Here is a 24273-nt window from a genome sequence, read left to right as displayed (position 1 = left end):
TAGCAGCTCAAAAAAAAAGATAGTTGCCTAGAAATCAAATAGGGAATTCAGAAGAAACCTCTTTACCCAGGGATTTGATTTTTTTTGATTTAGAGATACAGCACTGAAACAGGCCCTTCGGCCCACCGAGTCTGTGCCGACCATTAACCGTCCATTTAAACTAATCCTACACTAATCCCATATTCCTACCACATCCTCACCTGTCCCTGTATTCCCCTACCACCTACCTATATTAGGGGCAATTTATAATGGCCAATTTACCTATCAACCTGCAAGTCTTTTGGCTGTGGGAGGAAACCGGAGCACCCGGAGGAAACCCACGCAGACACAGGGAGATCTTGCAAACTCCACACAGGCCTAACCATCAGCCTCAAGAAAACGAACATCATGGGGCAGGACGTCAGAAATGCTCCATCCATCAATATTGGCGACCACGCTCTGGAAGTGGTTCAAGAGTTCACCTACCTAGGCTCAACTATCACCAGTAACCTGTCTCTAGATGCAGAAATCAACAAGCACATGGGAAAGGCTTCCACTGCTATGTCCAGATTGGCCAAGAGAGTGTGGGAAAATGGTGCACTGACACGGAACACAAAAGTCCGAGTGTATCAAGCCTGTGTCCTCAGTACCTTGCTCTATGGCAGCGAGGCCTGGATAACGTATGTCAGCCAAGAGCGACGTCTCAATTCATTCCATCTTCGCTGCCTCCGGAGAATACTTGGCATCAGGTGGTAGGACCGTATCTCCAACACAGAAGTCCTCGAGGCGGCCAGCATCCCCAGCTTATACACACTACTGAGTCAGCGGCGCTTGAGATGGGTTGGCCATGTGAGCCGCATGGAAGATGGCAGGATCCCCAAAGACACGTTGTACAGCGAGCCCGCCACTGGTATCAGACCCATCGGCCGTCCATGTCTCCGCTTTAAAGACGTCTGCAAACGCGACATGAAGTCCTGTGACATTGATCACAAGTCGTGGGAGTCAGTTGCCAGCGTTCGCCAGAGCTAGCGGACAGCCATAAAGGCGGGGCTAAAGTGTGGCGAGTCGAAGAGACTTAGCAGTTGGCAGGAAAAAAGACAGAGGCGCAGGCGAAGAGCCAACTGTGTAACAGCCCCGACAATCAAATTTTTCTGCAGCACCTGTGGAAGAGCCTGTCACTCTAGAATTGGCCTTTATAGCCACTCCAGGTGCTGCTCCACACACCACTGACCACCTCCAGGCGCTTACCCATTGTCTCTCGAGATAAGGAGGCCAAAGAAAAAAGTGTAGGTAGGTGGTAGGAGAATGGTGGGGATATGGTAGGGAATATGGGATTAATGTAGGATTAGTATAAATGGGTGGTTGTTGGTTGTCACAGACTCGGTGGCCCAAAAGGCCTGTTTCAGTGCTGTATCTCTGTATGACTCAATAATAGAATTTCACAGTCAGTTTGAGGGTGAGAAACAATTTGGCTGCCTGGAGAAATTCGTCACCATCTTCCACCTGCTGCATGATGACATGCAAGCTATAATCCTTGCCACTGGATCTTCCACTGACCCAATCCGAGTGCAAACTGGGGTCAAGCAAGGCTGTGTCATCGCACAGAAAGAAGGAAATTCCTAGACATGAACTAATTAAGTTGCAAGAGGAAATACACCCTGAGCCAACATTTGACAGGCCCACTATCTTTGTGTTTTAAGCTGGGTTTTCTCTGCAGCAGACAAACAACTGGACTTAGCCGAGGAGACCCAAGTGGGGTCTCCGCTTTCTCCCTCTTTCTCCAGTCCACCTTGCAAGCTTTGAACCCTGCCTATGGGCCATAGCCACCTAAGCCTTTCATTGCTGCAGACAGAGACCCCATAAAGGAAACCATCTGCATTGTGGTTCTCCAGGAAAACCCCGAATCTCCTGTCCACATCTGCAAGCCAGAAGCCTCAAGACGGAGTTCAGCTGGAAGAAAACTGAATCGCCAACCTCCACAGACTGCATACTCCTTTTTCTTTTGCTCCAGACTCTAATCCAAACAATCTATCGTTCCCCACTCCAACCTATTTGTGTGTGTGTGTACCTCAAATATGTGTGTGTGTGAGAAAAAGTTGGAGCATATTTTATTATTTTACTTAGATTGGTTTAAATACAATAAAGCTAACCTCTTTCTTTATTTAACTCAAGAAAACCTGTCCAATTGGCAAGCACATTCACTTAAAAAAGAAATAAACCATGGTGTGGTCAAAGAAGGAGAGGGACAAGAAGGGAGCCCTTCAACCGTCTCCTCACCTGATCATAACAATAGATTATGTGAGTGAGCAAAAACTTGGCAGATGGACTGTAATGTGGGAAAATGTGAGGTTAACCACTTTAGTAGGAAGAACAGAAAAGCAAAATATTATTAAAATGGAGAGGCTACAGAATGCTGCAGTACAGAAGGATCTGGGTGTCTTTGTACATGAATCACAAAAAGTTAGCATGCAGGTATAGCAAGTAATTAGGAAGGCAAATAGAATGTTGGCTTTATTGCAAGGGGAATGGAGTGTAAAAGTAGGGAAGTTTTGCTACAACTGTGCAGGACATTGGGACTACACCTAGAGTTCTGTGTACTGTTTTGGTCTCCTTGTTTAAGGCGGGATACACACATTGGAAGCAGTTCAGAGAAGGTTCATCAGGTTGTTTACTGGGATGAGGAAACATTGGACAGGTCGGGCCTATACTCATTGGAGTTTAGAAAAATGAGAGGTGATCTTATTGAAACATATAAGATTCTGAGGGGACTTGACATGGTAGAGGCTGAGAGGATATTTCCCCTTGGGGTGGAATATAGAACTAGGGAGCACGGTTTCAGAATAAGGGGTCCCCCATTTAAGGCAGAGATGAGGAGGAATTTCTTCTCTCGGAGGGTTGCGAATTTTTGGAATTCTCTACCCTAGAGAGCTGTGGAGGCTGGGTCATTGAATACGTCCAAGGCTGAAATACAGATTCATAAACTATAGGGCAGTTCAAGGGTTATGGGACCAGGCAGGAAAATGGAGTTGAAGCCAATATCAGATCAGCCATGAACTTATTGAATGGCGGAGCAAGCTTGAGGGGCCGTATGGCCTACTCCTGCTCCTATTTCTTATGTTCGCATGTAACCATGTATCCGTGCCATCACTAAGACCGCCTATTTCCACCTCTCAAACATAGCCAGGCTGTGCCCCTGTCTTAGCTCATCTGCTGCTGAAACTCTCATCCATACCTTTGTTACTTCGAGGCTTGATTATTCTGACACACTCCTAGCTGGCCTCCTACCCTTCATAAACTTGAGGTTATCCAAAACTCTGCTGTTCATGTCCTAACTCATACCAAATCCTGTTCACTCATTACCCCCGTGCTCGCTGACCTACACTGGTTCCTGGCTAAGAAACCACTCGATTTTAAAATTCTCATCCTTGTTTTCACATCCCTCATGGCTTTGCCCCTCCCTGTCTTTGTAATCCCTCCGGCCCCACAACACTCTGAAATATTTGTGCTCCTCTAATTCTGGCATCTTGAGCATCCCAATTTTAATTGCTCCACCATTGGTGGCTGTGCCTTCAGCTGCCTGGGCATTAAGCTCTGAAATTCTCTCCCTAAACTTCTCCTCTCAACTTCATTTTCTCCTTTTAAGACTGTCCTTAAACCTACCACTTTTGGTTATCTGCCCTATTATCTCCTAACATGGCTCAGTGCCATATTTTATTTTATAATGCCCCTATGAAGCGCCTTGGGACATTTTATTACCTTAAAGGCTCTATATAAATATAAATCTTGAGATGGTGTTATTGCCAGGGTGGAAGCAGATCTACACGTCAAAACCTTAACAATGTTTGGCAGATTAGGTGAAGGGTTTCTTTTTGGGGACGGGAATACAGATTTATTTACATTGAGGGGTGATGAAATTCAAGTGAATTTTTAATAGGTATGGAATCCTTGGTGACTTCCACCCCTGTGGGATTATATTGCAGAAGGTGTAGAGATTGTTGTTTTATCCTTGTTTTGTGATTTTTTTTTTTGAAGCTCTGCAAGGATTTCAGATGAAAGAGGGATGCATACAGCCTACCTTGGGAGCCTGCAGTGAGGTTAGTTCTTCATCCAGACCATCCTTTTACATACATATGTGATTTACTCCCTTACTTTAATACTTCCTACGCTAATGATAATGCCAGTTAAGTTGACAACCGATATTAAACTTTAAAATTTTGCGGCTGCATTTATACCACAGTTACCAGGGTTCCGGTAGGCTGGCCTCTTCTGCTTGGTTGGAGCTATAACTGACCTGTTTATCCTGGATGTATGTGAGCAGAACTGATTTTCAAAAGTTCAAAATTTGAATTTGCTGATTGGCAGGAGTGACTTTCTGCTCTTTTTTTTTAGCATTTAATTTAAGGTCTGGTTAGAATGCCTGCCTGTACTTTGTAAACCAGGTTTGACACCATATTGGATTTGCCAAACTGAAGTGATGTGGACCTGACTCTTGATTTAGAGTCACAGTCATTTATGGCACAGAAGGAGGCCATTCGGCCCATTGAGTCCATGCCGGCTCTCCATGGTGCTACTCAGTCAGTCCTACTGCCCCAATCGATTCCCGTATGCTATCATTTTAGCATTAGTGCCAAGCTATGATTACTCCTTTTTGATGCTAAACTTGGTGCAAATGCACCTGAAATCAGTGAAATGTTCAAGGTTTTTCAAAAAAAGAAAATGCCTTTTTACAACCGCACACTGTTATAAATGTTGGGAACTGTTTTCATCGCTTACTTCTGCTCGTAAGTTGAGATCACATTCTACTTAAGATTCAAGTTCCATGTTGAGAGCCATATTTTCCGCCGGGTGCTCCGGTTTCCTCCCACAGCCAAAGACTTGCAGGTTGATAGGTAAATTGGCCATTGTAAATTGCCCCTAGTGTAGCTAGGTGGTAGGAGAATTGAGGGAAGGTGGGGATGTGGTAGGGAATATTGGATTAATGTAGGATTAGTATAAATGGGTGGTTGATGGTTGGCACAGACTCGGTGGGCCAAAGGGCCTGTTTCAGTGTTGTATCTCTCTATATTCCTCCTTTGGTTCTATGACTGTCCAGAAACGTTAACGGACAATGAGAGCAATGGTAACATATATCCTCGGTTGGTATCTGAACACAAATAAGGAATGGGCATTTAGCTCATGTTAATTTGTCCATCAAGGAAGACACTACAATTAAAAGCTTACTTGGGTCTGCAAAAAAACCCCGACCTGAGCCCGACCCAGCCTGAGTCCCTCCATTTTTTCCCGCACCCGACCTGACCACTTACCTTCCGTTTTTCATTTTGTCGCTGATCTGCACAAGCTTAAAATAACTGTAACTGTGACAAGTAACTGGTCCAAAAATAAACTGACATTGGAACCATTTAGCGTGATAGAGGGTGTCCGACCCGACCCGACCCAAACCCGACACGTCGGGTCCCGTTGCGTTCGGGTCAGGTAGCAGGCCTTTAACTACGATCTCCCTACAAATCATTGAACTTTTTCTTAAATGCCTACATTACCCAACCTCGAAATTCACTCAGCAGGTCTGGCAGTGTCTGTGGAAAGAGAAACTAAGTTAACGTTTCAGGTCGATGACCTTTCATCGACCTGCTGAGTATTTCCAGCATTTTCTGTTTCTATTTCAGATTTCCAGCATCTGCAATATTTTGCTTTTGTGCTGGAATTTCACTCCATGTGTTTGTGTTCTTCCTGATATCACTGCCAAATTTTCCTTTCCCAGCCTGATTTGAACTTGTATCTTCTTGAACTTAGTTTTAATTTGAAGTAGTGTCCTGGGTGTAGATTTTTGCATGCCTCTATAGGGTCAACTCTCAGTTGTTTCTTCCTGAGAAAAGCCTAAGTTCCTCCAGTCCTTCCTTGACTGTGCTCTAGCACCACAGATAAATCCCAGTTTTGTTACACTGCTTCTAGGGCTTGGATGTCTCTGTGTCTTGATGACTAGAACTAAGTGGGATACTTTAGGTATGATTTGAACTCTGTACAATTTAAACATGGACTTCTCTGCATGCCGTTTTGTCTGTTTTATTTACTATGTTGATTTTTTTCTTAGCGTATTTGTGATAAGTATGTGACAAGATATTTCTGATTTTTCTCAGTGCTTTTCTCAGATTCAGACTCTCAATGATATCCTTTGGCAGTAAAACTGCAGATTCACGTTTGAGTCTAACAAGCTTAGAAAGGAAGAACAAACTTGAGTTTCATGATGTCCAGATGTCCCAATGATGTAGTTTTTGAAGTGTAGTGACTGTTGTAATGTAGGGAAATGTGGCAGCTAACTTGCACACAGCAAGGTCCGTAAACAACAATGAGATGGATGACCAGATAATCTGTTTTAGTGACAAAAGCGAAATACTGCGGATGCTGGAAATCTGAAACAAAAACAGAAAATGCTGCAAATATTCAGTAGGTCAGTCAGCATTGTGGAGAGAAAAACAGTTAACATTTCAGGTCTGAGTGACCATGCATGCTTCTTGAATATGCAGGACCAAAATGGCTGCTCAGGCTGTTGTTAGCATGTTGTATTTTGAATCTTTGCAGATAACCCCTCAACTTTGCAGCTGTAAGATCACCTGATTAGCCAGCTGTTTGTTCTTGTTAAAGTGAGACTGAATCTTATAAGCAAATGATTGTATGATAGCCTGCTGGAATAGGTAACATGCTACTCAAGGGTAGATTTTTAGTAAAAGATGCACTGGTTGCAGTCGCAAAATGAATGCAATTTTTGTTTCCTTTCTAACCCTGTCCTGGTCTGGTTACATTTTATATGTTTGAAAGCTTGAAGAAAAGGCGGTCAAAGACATTTCAATACAGTGGGTGTGAAGTGTTTATTGTAAATGAGACAAGCTGGTGCATTGCTTATTTAGAGTCTGAGGAAACAAACTAAAGCTAGTTTGTTAGAATTTTAACTATCCATTGCCTTGCATTTAAAAAAAAAACTTGTCTGAACACACTATGCCTTTTTTTAAAAAAGTGAATTTTTTCTCTCCAATTTCTTTTTGTGCAAAGATCCTGAAATATGACTCGGACTTAAGTGGCTACATTTTTGAAAGTCAACATACACACGATGTCCCCTAGTTTACAATAAAATTCTAATAGGAACAGCAGTAGGCTATTTAGCCCCTCAAGCCTGTTCCATAATGAGATCATGGCTGATCTGTGACTTTCCCTATGCCCCTTAATACCTCTGGTTAACAAAAATTTATCTCAGTTTTAAAATTAGCAATATGCTTATTTGGGCCACACACCCTAACCTTTCCTTCTGCTGGAATGCTTTACTCACATATATTAATTTTCTTTCCTGATTTAATCACATTACATGTTTTAGTTTTCCCTTCAGCTGTAGTGCCTAAAGCACAATTTCTGATAGTTACTCAATTCTCTTCTACATTTTTTAAAAAACAATTGATATAACCTTTTCCATCTGAGCCATCCACCCCTCCCATTTACAAGTTTAAAGTCCTTGTGACTGCCTTGTTTATCCCTTCAGCTGGGACCCTGGTCCCGGCCAGGTTCAGATGGAGCCCATCTCAATCGTATGGTTCCTTCCTGTTCCAATACTGGTGTCAGTGCCCCATGGAATGGAACCCCTTATTCTCCATAACACTCTTTCAGCCATGTGTTCACCTCCCTAATCTGTTTAATGTGCATGTGGCTCTGGTAATAATCCAGAGATTATAACCCTTAAGGTCCTATTATTTAATTTAGCTATTCGTTCCTAGTACTCTCTGTACAGGACCTCTTCCCTACTAAAAAAGCTAAATACTGCAGATGCTGAAAATCTGAAATAAAAACTGGAAGTGCTGGAAATACTCAGCAGGTCAGGCAGCATCTGTGGGGAGAGGAGCAGATGTAAAGTTTCAGGTCTGTGACCTTTCATCAGAATTGGCAAAGGTTAGAAAAGAATTGGGTTTTAAGCAAGTGAAGGTGGTGGGGGGGAGGGGGGGGGTTTGGTGAAGAGAACAAAAGGGAAGGTGTGTGATAGGGCAGGAGAGATTAAAACAAGGCTGGCATGGGACAAAGGCAGAGAGCATGTTAATGCTTGTGGTGAAAGACAAAGCATTCGTCCAGAGAGAGTGTTAATAGCAGAATAATGAGCAGCTCTGGCCACGTGAAAACAGGTTAAAAAACTAAAATTAAATAAAATACGCAAAATAGAAAAATACATAAAAAATATAAAAAAGGCCAGTCATGCTCTAAAATTGTCGAACTCAATGTTGCGTCCACAAGGCTGAGGGGTGTCTAATCAAAAGATCCAGGTGCTGCTCCGAGCTTGCGTGATGTTCACTGGAACACTGCAGCAGGCCAAGGACAGAAATGTGAGTGTGAGAGCAGGGGGGGTTGTGTTGAAAAGGCAAGCAACCGGAAGCTTGGGTTCATGCTTTTGGGCTGAGCGGAGATGGTCTGCAAAGCGGTCACCCAATCTGCATTTGGTCTCCCCAATGTAGAGAAGACCGCATTGTGAGTAGCGAGTACAGTATACTAAATTGAAGGATGTACAAGTTTAAATCGCTGCTTCACCTGGAGGAGTGTTTGGGGCCTTAGATGGTGAGGAGAGAGGAGGTGAAAGGGCAGGTATTATACCTCGTCTGATTGCATGGGAAGGTGCTGTGGGAAGGGAATGATGTGTTGGTGATGGAAGAGTGGACCAGGGTGTTGCGGAGGGAACGATCCCTTCGGAATGCTGACGGGAGGGAAGTGGAAGATATGTTGGGTGGTGGCATCACGCTGGAGGTGGTGGAAATGGTGGAGGATGATCCTTTGGATGTGGAGGCTGGTGGGGTGGAAAGTGAGGACAAGGGGAACCCTGTCGGGGTTCTGGGAGGGAGGGGAAGGGGTGAGGGCAGAGTGCGGAAAATAGGTCAGACACGATTGAGGGCCCTGTCAACCACAGTGAGGGGGAATCCTTGGTTGAGGAAAAAGGAAGATATGCCAGAAGCACTGCTGTGGAAGGTTGCATCATCAGAGCAGATACATCAGCGACGGAGAAACTGGGAGAATGGGATGGAGTCTTTAAAGGAAACAGGGTGTGAGGTAGTTTAGTCAAGGTAGCCCGTGGGAGTTGGTGGGCTTATAGTGAATATTAGTAGACAGTCTACCCCAGAGATGGAGACAGAGAAGTCGAGGAAGGGAAGGGAAGTGTCAGAGCTAGACTATGTAAAAGGTGAGAGAAGGGTGGAAAACGGTAGCAAAGTTGATGAAGTTTTCCAGTTCGGGGCAAGAGCAGGAAGTGGCACCAATACAGTCATCAATGTACCAGAAAAAGGGGTGTGGGAGGGGGCCTGAGCAGGACTGGAACATGAACCACAAGTAAAAATAAGCAACCCCTTCCTATTGAATTCCCACTTGCACCAAATTTCTAACTTGTGCACTATTTATAATGCACTCTGTTCTGCGATCATTGTGGTGCCGACCATGCTGTGCATCAGCAGATACTATCTACTTTAGTGCATTTTTTTTGAGCACGACCCAAGTTCCAACTGTTGGTTCAGCTTCCTGATGATTTGCATGGTGGACATCAGGTAAAGGTTAAGTAATTAATTTGGCAGAGAGGCAAGGTTTGGATATGCCCCAAATACAATGCTTGATGTGATGATGTCAAAAGCATGCTGGGGAGATTGTGGGTGTCAGTTTAACACAGGGCCAGTTACAAATCTGCTATCTGATGCAAGAACAGCTGTAGCCAGCCTCTCCATGGGCACTGCCACTAACTGACAGGGCACTGATGGTCAGTCAAAGTCACCTCTCCTTCCAGGCATGCTGCACTGTTGTTTTTGGAGGAGGATGTCCTTGAATGACAAATGAGGCAACCCTCCTCATCTAGTAATACTTTCACTATGCCAGTCATTGAACAGAGCAAAAGTGTTTTAATCAGCACTCGGAAAGGTTGGCATCTATAGAGAAAACATTTACAGCCTCTTTTTATTTTTGTCCCTATGTCTTCTTATGTGGCTGCATCCTTTTCAATTTTCCTTCTGCACTCTACACTTTGAAATCTCCTAGCACAATCAATATGAAGTGGGACAAATATTAATAACTAATCTTGGGATAGTGGCCCTTCTAAAAACCATCAAGCATTGTGCCTGCTGTGTTGCTGTTTTGCTGGTTTCTGTAGTCCTGTGGAGAATCAATCCTTATCTCTCAATCATGCCTTTCCAGCAGTCTGTCATCCTAATTGAATAGCAATTTACTCCTTCTAGTTTTCCTTAAAAAATTACTATCTGCCTCTCTCACCTTCCTATCCTATTGTTAAAGCTCCCAGCTAATGGAGACATGATCCATAAATAAAACTAGTTTTTGCCTGTACAATAATCACTTGAGCCTCATTTTGTGCATGTGTAACATAATAACCAACATCTTGAACTCAGTTCCTGTACTACATCATATGAGCTGATTTTGAATTACACTTCATTGATCAGTATGGCTTCCTGCTAAATTGTGACCCAATGCCAAAGTATAGCATAAACTGTTCAAGTGTGCAATGTTGAAGTCACCATAAAGCATGAGCACCATCTGTTGCATAAAAGCAACCAGTACATAACCCAACCAAAAAAGTAAACTTGTGTTTAAATTGTTAAAATTTGCATTAGTGGTGTGAACTGTGCTTTGTGTATGTTTTGAGTATATATGTGCAGAACTTAACCCTCGAATGTCACAAGAATCTGAAAAAGTTATAAATTTATCATTCCTGTTCAGATAGGAAAAGAGTATGTCAATACGCAATATGTCAATTCTGGTTTATTAGCTTAATACTTTTCTATTGTAGGTCTACAGAAATAAATGCATTGATAAGATTAATGAATACCTACAACCTTTACAGCAAGGAGTGAACATCTACTTCAAGCACCTGTATGACTTGCCCTTCTTTTAAAGTTGAATTATAACAAATTTGGAAGTACTGCCAAATGTCCATAAAGGTTTTGTGGCAGCTATATCCAACATTGTACAGAGATCCTAACATGGATTAGCGTTCTACAAAAAAATTAAAATGGGAAATATTTTTTGTTGTGGAGATCCTTTTCACAGTAGTAAGCGGGAACCTGAACCACAAAATGAACGGGAAGCTTTATTAAATCCTGCAAATACCAATCCATGCAACACATATGTTGATAAGCAGCCAACATCTCCTGGGAAGTCTGATTTCAGCAAGGATTCGACAGATCTACAAAACAATACTGACAATACAGATGTTTGTAATAATGATGCTGTTCCAACGAAAAGGTAATTGATGTGTTTTTCAGTTCTACTGATTTGACTTTTCCATCAGCTTGACAGCCATTTCATGGCATTTGGTCTATATTTTAGATTCGTTATATAACCTCAGTTATAGCTGTCCATTATAAACCACAATAGTGATATCTTTAAAGCAGTTATTTCAATGCCTCTAAATTGCAAACTTTAATCAACTTTAGGTATGTTAGCAGGAATCGTTAACTGTGCATCTTGCATCGCTGTGTAACTGCATCTGGGATGTGATTACAGGGGTATTCTACTCAGGCCTCACATCTTTGGTATTGCCAGCTTGCACTGCTCTCAAAGCTTTACTGGTGCATCTGCATCCATTATTTTGCGGTCCCCTCTTTTGTGTTCGGGAGGGTTTCATGGTCATTAGTCTACGTTGACATGACCCAACTGTAATTACAACATTTCCATTTTTTTTAAGCACAACTAATCCCAGTCAGTGAATGCAATTGCTCCCACGATTTCAGAGGTTGGTTAAGTCTTTCCCAAAATGACGGGGAGCCGCTAACCGGCCAGAGGGGAAAGAGACGCAAAACCTCCATCAACTGTTTACTTTGGAGAAGACGGAACTCAGTGTGTACGATCGCTTCCGACCCGACCCGGATGTGCTCCAACTAATGGACAGTCATCGGGCGGGCTTTTATGACGCGCTCTCTAAGCTAGTTTAGTGCCTATTGATGTAGGTCGTGAAAGTGACAATCATGGTGCTTCCTGATCTAGGGGGACGTACGTCGACTTTTTGAAATAATTACAGTTTAAAACATGTACAGGAACGTTACAATTTCAGAAGTTGTTGCAAGTGGTTAATTGGACTCGGGATATTACTGGACATTTGTGTTTGAGTTGAGTTCAGGTGTAATTAGCTGGTGGTGTTGGGTAAGTAAATTTAGATGTGAAGAAATATTCTTTAGCAAGTTCCAGGTTACCTGCCACTTTTTTTTTAATGCTATTTAGGTTGTAGATCTCAGCAGGTGTCTTGGGTAGGTACGGCTACGGCCGGGCAGTGTTAGTATTAAACTCAACTACAAAGTACTCAACGGAGTAACAAAAGCTTCACTGCATCAGGCTAAACAAACCCAGACCTGCAGCTGTCACACCCTTCGAGTGACATTTCCCCATCCAAAAACATTGTGACTCTGAAAATTAAATTCAAGTGTTTCAACGGTTTTACAAACTGTAACTCGTTCACAAATATTTTCTCTGTATTAATTTTTATTTGCAAAAGTCAAAGTGGAGAGTAGGCAGCAAGTAGGCGCAGTGGTTAGCACCGTAGCCTCACAGCTCCAGGGACCCGGGTTCGATTCCTGGTACTGCCTGTGTGGAGTTTGCAAGTTCTCCCTGTGTCTGCGTGGGTTTTCTCCGGGTGCTCCGGTTTCCTCCCACAAGCCAAAAGACTTGCAGGTTGATAGGTAAATTGGCCATTATAAATTGTCACTAGTATAGGTAGGTGGTAGGCACAGATAGGAACAGGTGGGGATGTTTGGTAGGAATATGGGATTAGTGTAGGATTAGTATAAATGGGTGGCTGATGTTCGGCACAGACTCGGTGGGCCGAAGGGCCTGTTTCAGTGCTGTATCTCTAATCTAATCTAATCTACCAACCTTTAAATGTCTCCTCTGAGTAGAAAAAACACCCAATCAAGATGGAATGCAGCCTCAATTGCTGAAGTGGAAATTGTGGACGCTTTGGTCACAGTCTTTCAATACTCCTCAGATAGGTGGGGTGGGGTTGCAATGCCTGAGGACTGGAGGATTGAGAATGCTGCATACCTATTCACAAGGGGAGAGGGGTAAACATAGAACATTACAGCGCAGTACAGGCCCTTCGGCCCTCGATGTTGCGCCGACCTGTGAAACCATCTGACCTACACTATTCCATTTTCATCCATATGTCTATCCAATGACCACTTAAATGCCCTTAAAGTTGGCGAGTCTACTACTGTTGCAGGCAGGGCGTTCCACGCCCCTACTACTCTCTGAGTAAAGAAACTACCTCTGACATCTGTCCTATATCTATCACCCCTCAACTTAAAGCTATGTCCCCTCGTGTTTGCCATCACCATCCGAGGAAAAAGACTCTCACTATCCACCCTATCTAACCCTTTGATTATCTTATATGTCTCTATTAAGTCACCTCTCCTCCTCCTTCTCTCCAACGAAAACAACCTCACATCCCTCAGCCTTTCCTCGTAAGACCTTCCCTCCATACCAGGCAACATCCTAGTAAATCTCCTCTGCACCCTTTCCAAAGCTTCCACATCCTTCCTATAATGCGGTGACCAGAACTGCACGCAATACCCCAGGTGCGGCCGCACCAGAGTTTTGTACAGCTGCAGCATGACCTCGTGGCTCCGAAACGCGATCCCCCTACTAATAAAAGCTAGCACACAATATGCCTTCTTAAGAGCCCTATTAACCTGGGTGGCAACTTTCAGGGATTTATGTACCTGGACACCAAGATCTCTCTGCTCATCTACACTACCAAGAATCTTCCCATTAGTCCAGTACTCTGCATTCCTGTTACTCCTTCCAAAGTGAATCACCTCACACTTTTCCGCATTAAACTCCATTTGCCATCTCTCAACCCAGCTCTGCAGCCTATCTATGTCCCTCTGTAACCTACAACATGTTTCGGCACTATCCACAACTCCACCGACCTTAGTGTCATCTGCAAATTTACTAACCCACCCTTCTACACCCTCTTCCAGGTCATTTATAAAAATGACAAACAGCAGTGGCCCCAAAACAGATCCTTGCGGTACACCACTAGTAACTAAACTCCAGGATGAACATTTGCCATCAACCACCAACCACCCTCTGTCTTCTTTCAACTAGCCAATTTCTGATCCAAAGCAGTAAATCACCTTCAATCCCATACTTCCGTATTTTCTGCAATAGCCTACCGTGGGGAACCTTATCAAACGCCTTACTGAAATCCATATACACCACATCCACGGCTTTACCCTCATCCACCTGTTTGGTCACCTTCTCAAAAAACTCAATAAGGTTTGTGAGGCACGACCTACCCTTCACAAAACCGTGCTGACTATCGCTAATGAACTGGCAATTACAGCCTGGTCAGTTAAATGCCAATGGTGGGGAAAGTTTAAAGTACAATAATCTGGTGGAAAAATATTTGACACTTTGGGAAAGTTTGGACGAATAAATGAAAGTCAGCATGAATTTGTAAAAGGAAAATTGTATTTGACTAACTTCATCAAGTTATTTGATGAAATGGAGAGGGTCGATGAGCGTATTGCTGTTGATGTTTATATGGATTTTCAAAAGGGATTTGATAAAGTGAGAACAGACTTGTTAGCAAAATTAAAGCTCATGGGATTAAATGGTAGCATGAATACAAAATTTGGCCAAGAATCAGCAAGCGGAGAGTAGTGGTGAATGGTTTTTCAGACGTGGGGGAAGTATACAGTGATGTTCCCTAAGGGTTGGGATTGGGACCACTGCTCTTTTTGATATATATTAATGACCTGTACTTGGGTATACAGGATATAATTCAACATTTGCAGATGACACGAAATTCAGAATGCAGTAAATGATGTGGAGCGAAGTGTGAAGTGATACATTTTGGTAGGAAGGGTGATGAGAGGCGATATAAACTAAATGCCCAATTTTAAAGGGGGTGCTGCAGCAGAGAGAACTGGTGGGGGTGGAGGATGGTGTTTGTACACAAATCTTTGAAACTGGCAGGACAAGTTGAGAAGGCTGTTAAAACATACGAGATCCTTGGCATAATTAATAGGGTACAATAATGAGGAAGTTATGCTAAACCATTGTAAAATACTGGTTATGCTTCAGCTAGAGTATTATGCTCATTTCTCAGTACCAGCCTTTGGGAATGATGTCAAGGCCTTAGAAAGGATGCAGAAAAGATTTACTAAATTAGTTACAGTGACCAGGGCATTTAGTTATGTGGAGAGACTGGAGAAGCCAGGGTTGTTGTTCTTCTTAGAGCAGAGAATGTTAAGAAGGGGAGATCTGATGGGTGTGTTCAAAATCATGTAGGGTGTTGATAAAGTAAACGAGGAACTGTTTCTGTTGGCACAAGGGCTGGTAACGAGAGGACACAGATTTAAGGTGATTGACAAAAGAACTAGAGCTGCCACTCCTGTCATAAAAGTAGCTTTAAAAGTTGGCCCTGCTAGATATTTCATACAAGCTGGGAGTGTTACTTAGATATGGAGCACTTTTTTTTTGCTTGCTCTCAGAATGAATGGGAAATTAGGCTTCTCACTTGAAAGGCATATAGTTTTTAAAATTTCCTGATTGGATTCTGATATCCTTTAGGAACTACAAAGTGAACATTTTTTATATATCATGCTGTTTGTCATGAAGGCATGAATGAAGCTGCAGCAACCTACAAAATCTAGTTTGCATCCAATTTCTAGTATGCATTCAGATATCAATCTACAATCACTCAAACTTGTTTCGGTATAGTTGGTATTGCAACATAACAAGATTTCTTGACACTGAAATGTCAAATCTATAATCAATTAGTTGATGTTTGGGTGAAATTTTTGAGAGGGGAAGAAGACAATTTAAACTCGCCACTCATTGGGGTCAGGGTTGTCATGCAAGAATATGACCAGTGGAACGTGGATAGTTTTGAATTATTTTGAACGTAAGTGTGCAAGAAGTGTGGATGTAACTTTTTAAAGCGAATATCATTTTGCCTCTACTTCATGAGTGCATTATCCTTAATGGCTCATCAGCACATATCCAAATATATATATTCAAATGTTCAGGGAAAGTGTTCTGCGCTAACAGCTCTGTAACTTTTTTTTAAGTTTCCCCCCGCAGTCTTCAACTGCAAGTGAAGCAGGTTTTGAAAGTAAAGAATTGGATACCAGCACACAGCAGTTAAAATGTGATCATCAAGAACAAGTGTGTGCAGTGCAGAAGACTGATGTGGCTTCAAAATTAAAAGCACCATCTGGATTTGAAAGAAATGAAAACTTACAAGATTACTACTCCAATTCAGTAACACGGGAAAGTGTAAAGTAAGTTGTCCATTTTTTGAGAGTTGTATATTGAGGCCCAGAAGAATGTCTAAACTACTTGTATGGGAGGATGGGGGTGGTGGGGAGGGGGGAAAGAGAGGAAAATACTGAACAAAAATATTGCTGAATAAGAGGGGAGGTGTTTTGGACAATCTGAAGATGACCTTTCAAGTGTGTTAATTCAGATAATCCAGAATGCAGCCTTTCAGTAATCCATTGAAAGTCTGTGGACAAGTGAAAACATTATGAACAACTATTAGTTGGCTCCTGATCACAAAATCCAGTCCATTGTATTTGTGCTCAAGAGAAGATTTGAATTCATGGAAGCTCTTGTTTACAAATGGACATCCGAGTGGAACGTAACCTCCCACACTTGCCTTCAAGCAGGACTAATGCACCAGACTGGGCTGATGAATATCCATGTTATTGAGAAGTACCTTGTCCAGTAGCTTACAACAGAAAGTATGACCAAGTTGTGCTACAAGGAAGTTTGTTCTTTGGCCACTTTTTTGATCAAGATTTTGGTTTCTAGTTAAACATCTGTTTCCTATTACAATATTCAGCTGCTATAATTCACTAAGTAGTTGGGCTAGGCTCTACCCAGCCGTGGATACTCACCAAGGTTTGTTTCGTGTCTCCTTTATTATTTTGGAAATCTGAGAGGAGGTGAGAGAATGGGTAGAGGATTGTATCTATTGCAGGTGTCCTTTTAAGAAAGAGGAAACTCCATGCATGCATATATATTTATTTGACTGCTCTAGGTGGAGGAATGGAAACCCTCATTGGAATTATAGACCTGAGATCTTAGTTAAATAATTTAATTGCAGAGAATGAAGGATCAAACATAGTTCAACAGTTCTTCTCCCATTTGTGTGATGTGCTCATGTCTGTACAGTTGTGGAGAAAATATAACCACTCGTGAGTCTAGGGGATTAAAGCAAATAAGGACTTTCTTTCTGAAGCATATACAAGGGAGAAGTCTCTGCTTCACCCAAAGAGCTTCTCAGTGAAACAGAGTCTATAGCACACATTTATAGAATACAGTAACCATTACTCATTGTTCACACCACCCCGACACATTCCAGGTCTGCAGCTTGATCAATGACTTAGATTGTATTGTCCCACAAACATTCTCTTGCCATCTCCTCCAAAACCTCGAAGCTGCCAGCTCCCATAGTTTATGGCATCCTGCCTCATCTCCAGTCTCACCCTTACCTCTTTGATTAATGAAGCAAGGACAGCATATTTACACAGATGTGGAGGCAATTGGGTATTGAGTTGTACAATCCCAGCATTGTGGACAAGCATCCCATCATTCAACGGGCCCCTCACAACTACAGTGATTCTTCTAAACTTATTAATACATTCTAATGCTAATTCTACTAATGTTGCCCTTCTGGTCCCACTTCACAGTACATTGATTTTGATATTTTAAGCATCTAAGTCCACCTGTAATTTCTCTGAGTAAGATCCTACAGCAGAGATAATGCACTAAATCCTTTTAACCTACTGAGTGGTTTGAAATACTGATCTGGGTTACAGATTGTTGCTGATCATAAATGTGCTCAACATTTCAGTAAATCTGTTGTATAACTGATTCTGACCCTTCAGGATTACATTGTAATTGTTTTTGTTTTAAGTTTTTCCTTGAAGGCTTCATCTGATTTGGAAATTGCGAAGGCTGAAAAGTTTCACACTCTCTCCAGTGCGCAGCAGGTAGAAAGTGAAAGTAACCTTCAGAAACTGACTGGCAAAGTCCAGGAAAGTAATGTCACAAGGGAACTCAGACCAGCACCTGACATAAATGGAATTGCCAGTGTAGATGATCAACGGGTTGTTTCTAATACATGGGAAAGTTTAAGGTAAAGTGAATTTTATGTAGATGTTGCCTAGTTTGTTGTAAACATCAAATCTGCAATTCTTCCAAACCACAATAAACTGCATTGAGTTATTATTGCCGCTCAGGTGTTTTTATGCATTAACGAACTTGCAGGCACTTTGAACAGTAATTATACACCCTTGTTTGTCTATAGTAATCGGATATATTTTAAGCAAGCTTTTTGTTCATCTTGTTGTATGCCCAAAGAATTGCTCTAATTTCAAGATTATTTTAACTTATCCTTCAGCTGGTGGCCACTCTGCAGACTGATCATAATTTAATTCTAACTTCTGTTCATTGGTTACTTTGTGAGGTCAAAAAAGTACCTTTATCAAAGTTAATCACCAGGGCCCATTTTTAAGCTAGCTTATAGCAATGCTCAATGCTGTAAAATGGCAAATCCTGTTTAAATGCAGATTATGTTTTGCAGTCTAAAGCCTTAGTTTAATGGCACCTGTGGAAAAACTGATAACTAGGAAAAACTGTAGGCTCAATGCTCCAAGAAAATATTAAACTAATTGTGAATTGGCTGATAGGTCTGTCTTGTGGAAGTAGACTGGAAGCTTGGAAGAATATTGAATTGAGTTCTGCATACCAATTCTCGGACAAGATGGCACGATAGTGAGGCCATACTAGCCTTGGTCAACTGTTTTAATAACTTCCCAAGACGTGCTTGAGATTATTTGTTTTTTTTTTAAACAGGATGCCTTTCGATTTCACTTTGCAAAAGTTTCTTTTGAGCACAAAATGGAGCATCCATAACTGGGTTGCCATATCTATTTCCAACTAAGAATTAATGCTGGCCCTTTTAAAAAAAAAAAAATGACTGTGGTACCTGCAATGCCCAAGTAATAAAATTGAGTAATGTTGATTTCTTGATTACACATAAATTTTGGAAGGAGGCAGAGAAACTGCTCATAGCAACCCAAACAATTAAATGCAACAAGAACTGTAACTAAAATTCATTGTAACTTTCAGTATGGAGAGTGTGAATTGACAAATAGTGAGTATTTCAAGAGATTTGGTTGTATTTTTATATAAAATATAGTGTGTGTATATATTAAAAAAAAGAGAAGGGCAGTAAGTGAAAATATGAAAGGAACTTTTTGACTGATTTATTAGATTGTGACACAGACTCCTCTTTTTCTAATAAGTATAGCAATTGATTTATCTGCCTTTTATCTGTCCCATCAATAAATCCAACATACATTAAATCCTTCTAAAACCTAGCTGCAACACTCCTGAAAAGCCTGAACAAGAGGAGAAATGTGTTCACATTGAGGATGTGCAGAAAACAGTGCAAACTGATGCAAGCAACAAGGTGGTGGATGCTGTGTCGCAAGAACGTATGAGTGACTTATTAACAGAATCTGGAGGTGAAATGAACTCTTCTGATATAGAAAACTCTATGAACACTGCAAAAAGAGCAAGACTTTCTCAAGGCAGTGACTGGAGCTTTAGGTCAGTGCTCTTTGTTTTTAGTACTTCCTTTTTTGTAGATCTTTTTTCCTCGCTAAATAAATATGCATTCCAAGGAAAGGTTTCTGAGGTGATTGAAGAATTGTAGTTCTGATTTTAATTTTTCCTGCAAATATACAAAGCAGCTGTGCAATCTTGAAGTGTTTTCAAACCCCAGAATTGAATTTAAAAAAGGGCCAATGTTATAATACTTCCATCATTGCATATATTATAAGCTCACTTGATGATGGTTACAATGATTGAGAGGACGCCTTATTTTGTAACCAGAGCATTATTCAACATAACAGCATAATTGGTCTCCTGTGACCCAACTCTCTGTTTTTCCACTCCAATTTGTTTTGTGTCTCTCCTTTAGTAAGTCTCTGTAATTTTCATTTTCCTCTACTTAACATTTAACATTTACTATTTAACATTTTTTTGCCAAGAGTATGTAATGAGTTGGGAGGCCATACATACTGAGATGGTGTGAGAAAGGCTGTCTGAGAGATACTGTTAGCAAGAGCAACAACAGGAAGGGAAATTTGGTGGTTGGGGGGTGGGGTGGGGGGAAATGGATGTAACCAGGAGCAATATTTAGGAGGGAAGGTGATCCAGCCTGGGACTAAGGGGAGGGGAAAGCTGGTCTTGGGTATCCTCATGGGGATGGTGCTGTTGAGAGCACTAGGATCTTGGACGACTCAGTGGAATTATAATAGTTTGACAGGCTGAGGGAGCATAAAGGCCAGCAAGTACTTTGGATAGGCAGGTAACCTGGGAACCCTCTGAGTAGGCCAGTCAGGAAGCACTTGGGTTGGGTGAACGAACGCATGAATTGGTAGGCAAACAAGCTGGTAGTCCCTGATGCAGTCTGAATCAAGACTTTTTGCAGCTTGGCCAGCCTGAGTTCTTAATCACACCTGAGTTTTCCCCTTCTTTAGTAGGGCTACACAATACTTTTGTACAGTGGAGAGTATTGTAGCAAATCGGACTTTGTAAGAAGGGACACTAGATGTCTCCACATGGACCTGTGCATTAGGAGACTGAAAACCAAACCAGATTGGTATTCCTGAATGTGACTGGGAGGAGTGTAAATGCACAACTAACTTAATTATGTATGTCTTGCAAATGCTTTCGTTCATATTTGGTGCTTTGAAAATAATTTTGTTTCTTTTTCTATGAGAAAATTGCTTTCATTTGTAAATGGCATAGATCCATCACTTGGAAATGAGAGCAGGGCTTATAAAATATTGGCATCTTCCGAATTGCTAGTTTTGTTGTATATACTGGGAACTGTTGTGTGCAAGCTTGAGTTTCCTGACCTAATTCTAATAGACATTAGCAATTGATCGGAGCCACGAGGTCATGCTGCAGCTGTACAAAACTCTGGTGCGGCCGCACCTGGAGTATTGCGTGCAGTTCTGGTCACCGCATTATAGGAAGGATGTGGAAGCTTTGGAAAGGGTGCAGAGGAGATTTACTAGGATGTTGCCTGGTATGGAGGGAAGGTCTTACGAGGAAAGGCTGAGGGACTTGAGGTTGTTTTCGTTGGAGAGAAGGAGGAGGAGAGGTGACTTAATAGAGACATATAAGATAATCAGAGGGTTAGATAGGGTGGATAGTGAGAGTCTTTTTCCTCGGATGGTGATGGCAAACATGAGGGGACATAGCTTTAAGTTGAGGGGTGATAGATATAGGACAGATGTTAGAGGTAGTTTCTTTACTCAGAGAGTAGTAGGGGCGTGGAACACCCTGCCTGCAACAGTTGTAGACTCGCCAACTTTAAGGGCATTTAAGTGGTCATTGGATAGACATATGGATGAAAATGGAATAGTGTAGGTCAGATGGTTTCACAGGTCGGCGCAACATCGAGGGCCGAAGGGCCTGTACTGCGCTGTAATGTTCTATGTTCTATGATCAGACTTGGCAATAGCACACGCCTGTGATAGAAATAGACATTCCAAACTGTGTAATCACATTGTATAGGTACCTTTTCTTGTAAATTTTGTAATTTATGATTATCATATTTTTTTCAGGAGTAGGTACTCAACTTTTTAGAGAATATTAAGATGGCAACCAAAAGGATTTTCCACTGGTTTGGTTTCTGCTTCTTTTGTTGATAGCTAATCATTTTAGGTTTGAGTTTTATTGGTAAAACGTGGAAATTTTACTTCCTACTTGATTGTCTGGCCATGTGAGCTGCATGGAAGATGGCAGGATCCCCAAAGACACATTGTACAGCGAGCTCGCCACTGGTATCAGACCCACCGGCCGTCCATGTCTCCACTTTAAAAACGTCTGCAAACGCGACATGAAGTCCTGTGAGATTGATCACAAGTCGTGGGAGTCAGTTGCCAGCATTCGCCAGAGCTGGCGGGCAGCCATAAAGGTGCGGCTAAAGTGTGGCGAGTCGAAAAGACTTAGCAGTTGGCAGGAAAAAAGACAAAAGCGCAAGGGGAGAGCCAACTATAACAGCCCCGACAAACAAATTTTTCTGCAGCACCTGTGGAAGAGCCTGTCACTCTAGAATTGGCCTTTACAGCCACTCCAGGTGCTGCTCCACAAACCACTGACCACCTCCAGGCGCTTACCCATTGTCTCTCGAGATAAGGAGGCCAAAGAAGACTTGATTGTCTGTTCCCTACCTGTTCAGTTGTAATTTTGTTGAAATTTTGTATTAAGAAATGACAATAACCAAGTGCAAGTGTGATAATGAGATTTGAAAATGGGTATTGTGATGGATACCAGACTGTCTCTGGACTAGTTGACCCTGTGGGGCTGTTCAGCACAAGTATGAATATGAAGCAAAAATCAAGATTTTTGTTTTATTCGTTCATGGGATGTGGGTGTCGCTGGCCAAACCAGCATTTATTTCCCATCCCTAATTGCCCTTGAGAAGGTGGTGGTGAGCTGCCTTCTTGAACTGTTGCAGTCCTTGGTGTGTCGGTACACCCACAGTGCTGTAAGGAAGTGAGTTCCAGGATTTTGACCCAGCGACAGTGAAGGAATGGCAATATAGTTCCAAGTCAAGATGGTGTGTGGCTTGCAGGGGAAATTTTAGGTGGTGTTCCCAGTTGCTGCCCTTGTCCTTCTAGGTGGTAGAGGTCGCAGGTTTGGAAGGTACTGTTGAAGGAGCCTTGGTGTGTTGCTGCATTGCATCTTGTAGATGGTACACACTACTTCCACTGTGCGTTGGTAGTGAAGGGAGTGAATGTTGAAGGTGGTGGTGGATGGAATGTTCAGGGATATTCGTCATTTAGGAGGGATAGGCGGAGCGGAAAAGGAGGTGGGGTAGCGCTGTTAATAAGGGATGAGATTGGTACATTAGTGAGAGAAGATCTTAGATTGAAGGAGCAAGATGTAGAATCAGTTTGGGATGAGCTGGGAAACAGCACGGTGCAGCAAACATTGGTGGGAGTTGTTTATAGGCCACCAAACTATGGTGTTAATGTTGGGCATGGTATAAATCAGGAAATTAGAGATGCATGTAGCATGGGCGATACAGTAATAATGAGCGACTTCAATTTATGTATAGATTGGTTTAACCTAATTAGCAGTAATGCTGCAGAGGAAGAATTCCTGGAGTGTGTCCGAGATGGGTTTCTGGAGCAGTCTGTTGAAGGCGCAACGAGGGATCGGGCTATTTTTGATTTAGTATTGTGTAATGAGAAAGGGCTAATTAATAACCTTACTGTAAAGGAGCCATTAGGAAATAGTGACCACAATATGATAGAATTTTACATTAAATTTGAAAGCGATATAGTTCATTCTGAAACTAAGGTCTTCAATCTGAACAAAGGAAACTATGAAGGTATGAGGGGCAAGTTGGCGATGGTGAATTTGGAAAATATATTAAAAGATTTGACAGTAGACAGGCAATGGTTAGTATTTAAAGAAGTATTACACGGTTTACAACAAATATACATTCCGAAAAGACATAAAAACACAACAGGAAAGGTGAATCAGCAGTGACCAGCAAAGAAGTTAAAGATTGCATGAGGTCAAAGGAAATCACTTATAAGGTTGCCAGAAAAAGTGGTATGCCTAATGATTGCCTCCAATTTAGAGTCCAACAAAGGAGGACAAAGAAACTGATAAAGGGAAAAGAGATTATGAGGCGAGTAGCTCACCTCCTGACTCATAGGAAGATAGGAACAGGAGTAAGCCATTCAGCCCCTCAAGCCTGTCCCGCCATTCAATGAGATCATGGCTGATCCGCAGCCTATCTCCATATACCTGCCTTTGGCCCATATCTCTTAATATCTTTGCTTAATAAAAATCTATCTATCTCAGATTTAAAATTAACAACTGTTCTAGCTTCAACTGCTGTTTGTGGGAGAGAGTTCCAAACCTCTACCACCCTTTGCTTGAAGAAGTGCTTCCTAACATCTCTCCTGAATGGTCTGGTCCTAATTTTTACACTATGCCCCCTAGTTTTAGAATCTCCAGCCAGTGGAAATAGTTTACCTTTATCTAGCCAGTCTTTCCCTGTTAATATCTTGAAGACGTTGATCAGATCACCCCTTAACCTTCTCAATTCTAGCGAAAACAGGCCTAATTTGTGTAATCTCTCCTTGTAACTTAACCCCTGTAGTCCAGGTATCATTCTTGTAAATCTACGTTGCACTCCCTCCAAGGCTAGTATATTCTTCCTAAGGTGTGGTG

The 24273-nt window shown here is 42.0% G+C and overlaps 1 protein-coding gene across 10 annotated transcripts in view; it reads left to right on the top strand.

Moving 5' to 3' along the window:
- The window catches only part of LOC137384444 (nestin-like), a 125167-nt gene that overhangs the window by 14068 nt on the left and 86826 nt on the right, over nucleotides 1-24273 (top strand). For all 10 annotated transcript variants that reach the window (XR_010977590.1, XR_010977591.1, XM_068058515.1 and 7 more), the window contains 5 exons: nucleotides 4012-4073; nucleotides 10781-11235; nucleotides 16062-16274; nucleotides 17915-18136; nucleotides 19384-19614. Coding sequence is in view for 8 of the 10 variants with exons in the window: in XM_068058515.1 (XP_067914616.1) it covers nucleotides 11003-11235; nucleotides 16062-16274; nucleotides 17915-18136; nucleotides 19384-19614 (899 nt within the window). In the remaining 2 variants the exon portion in view is untranslated. The remainder of the gene's footprint in view (nucleotides 1-4011; nucleotides 4074-10780; nucleotides 11236-16061; nucleotides 16275-17914; nucleotides 18137-19383; nucleotides 19615-24273) is intronic.

This window comes from Heterodontus francisci, chromosome 2 (genome assembly GCF_036365525.1).
Source record: "Heterodontus francisci isolate sHetFra1 chromosome 2, sHetFra1.hap1, whole genome shotgun sequence".
In the NCBI taxonomy this organism is placed as follows: Eukaryota; Metazoa; Chordata; class Chondrichthyes; order Heterodontiformes; family Heterodontidae; genus Heterodontus; species Heterodontus francisci.
Note: the sequence above shows the minus strand (reverse complement) of the source record. Positions and strands in the feature narration are given on the sequence as shown.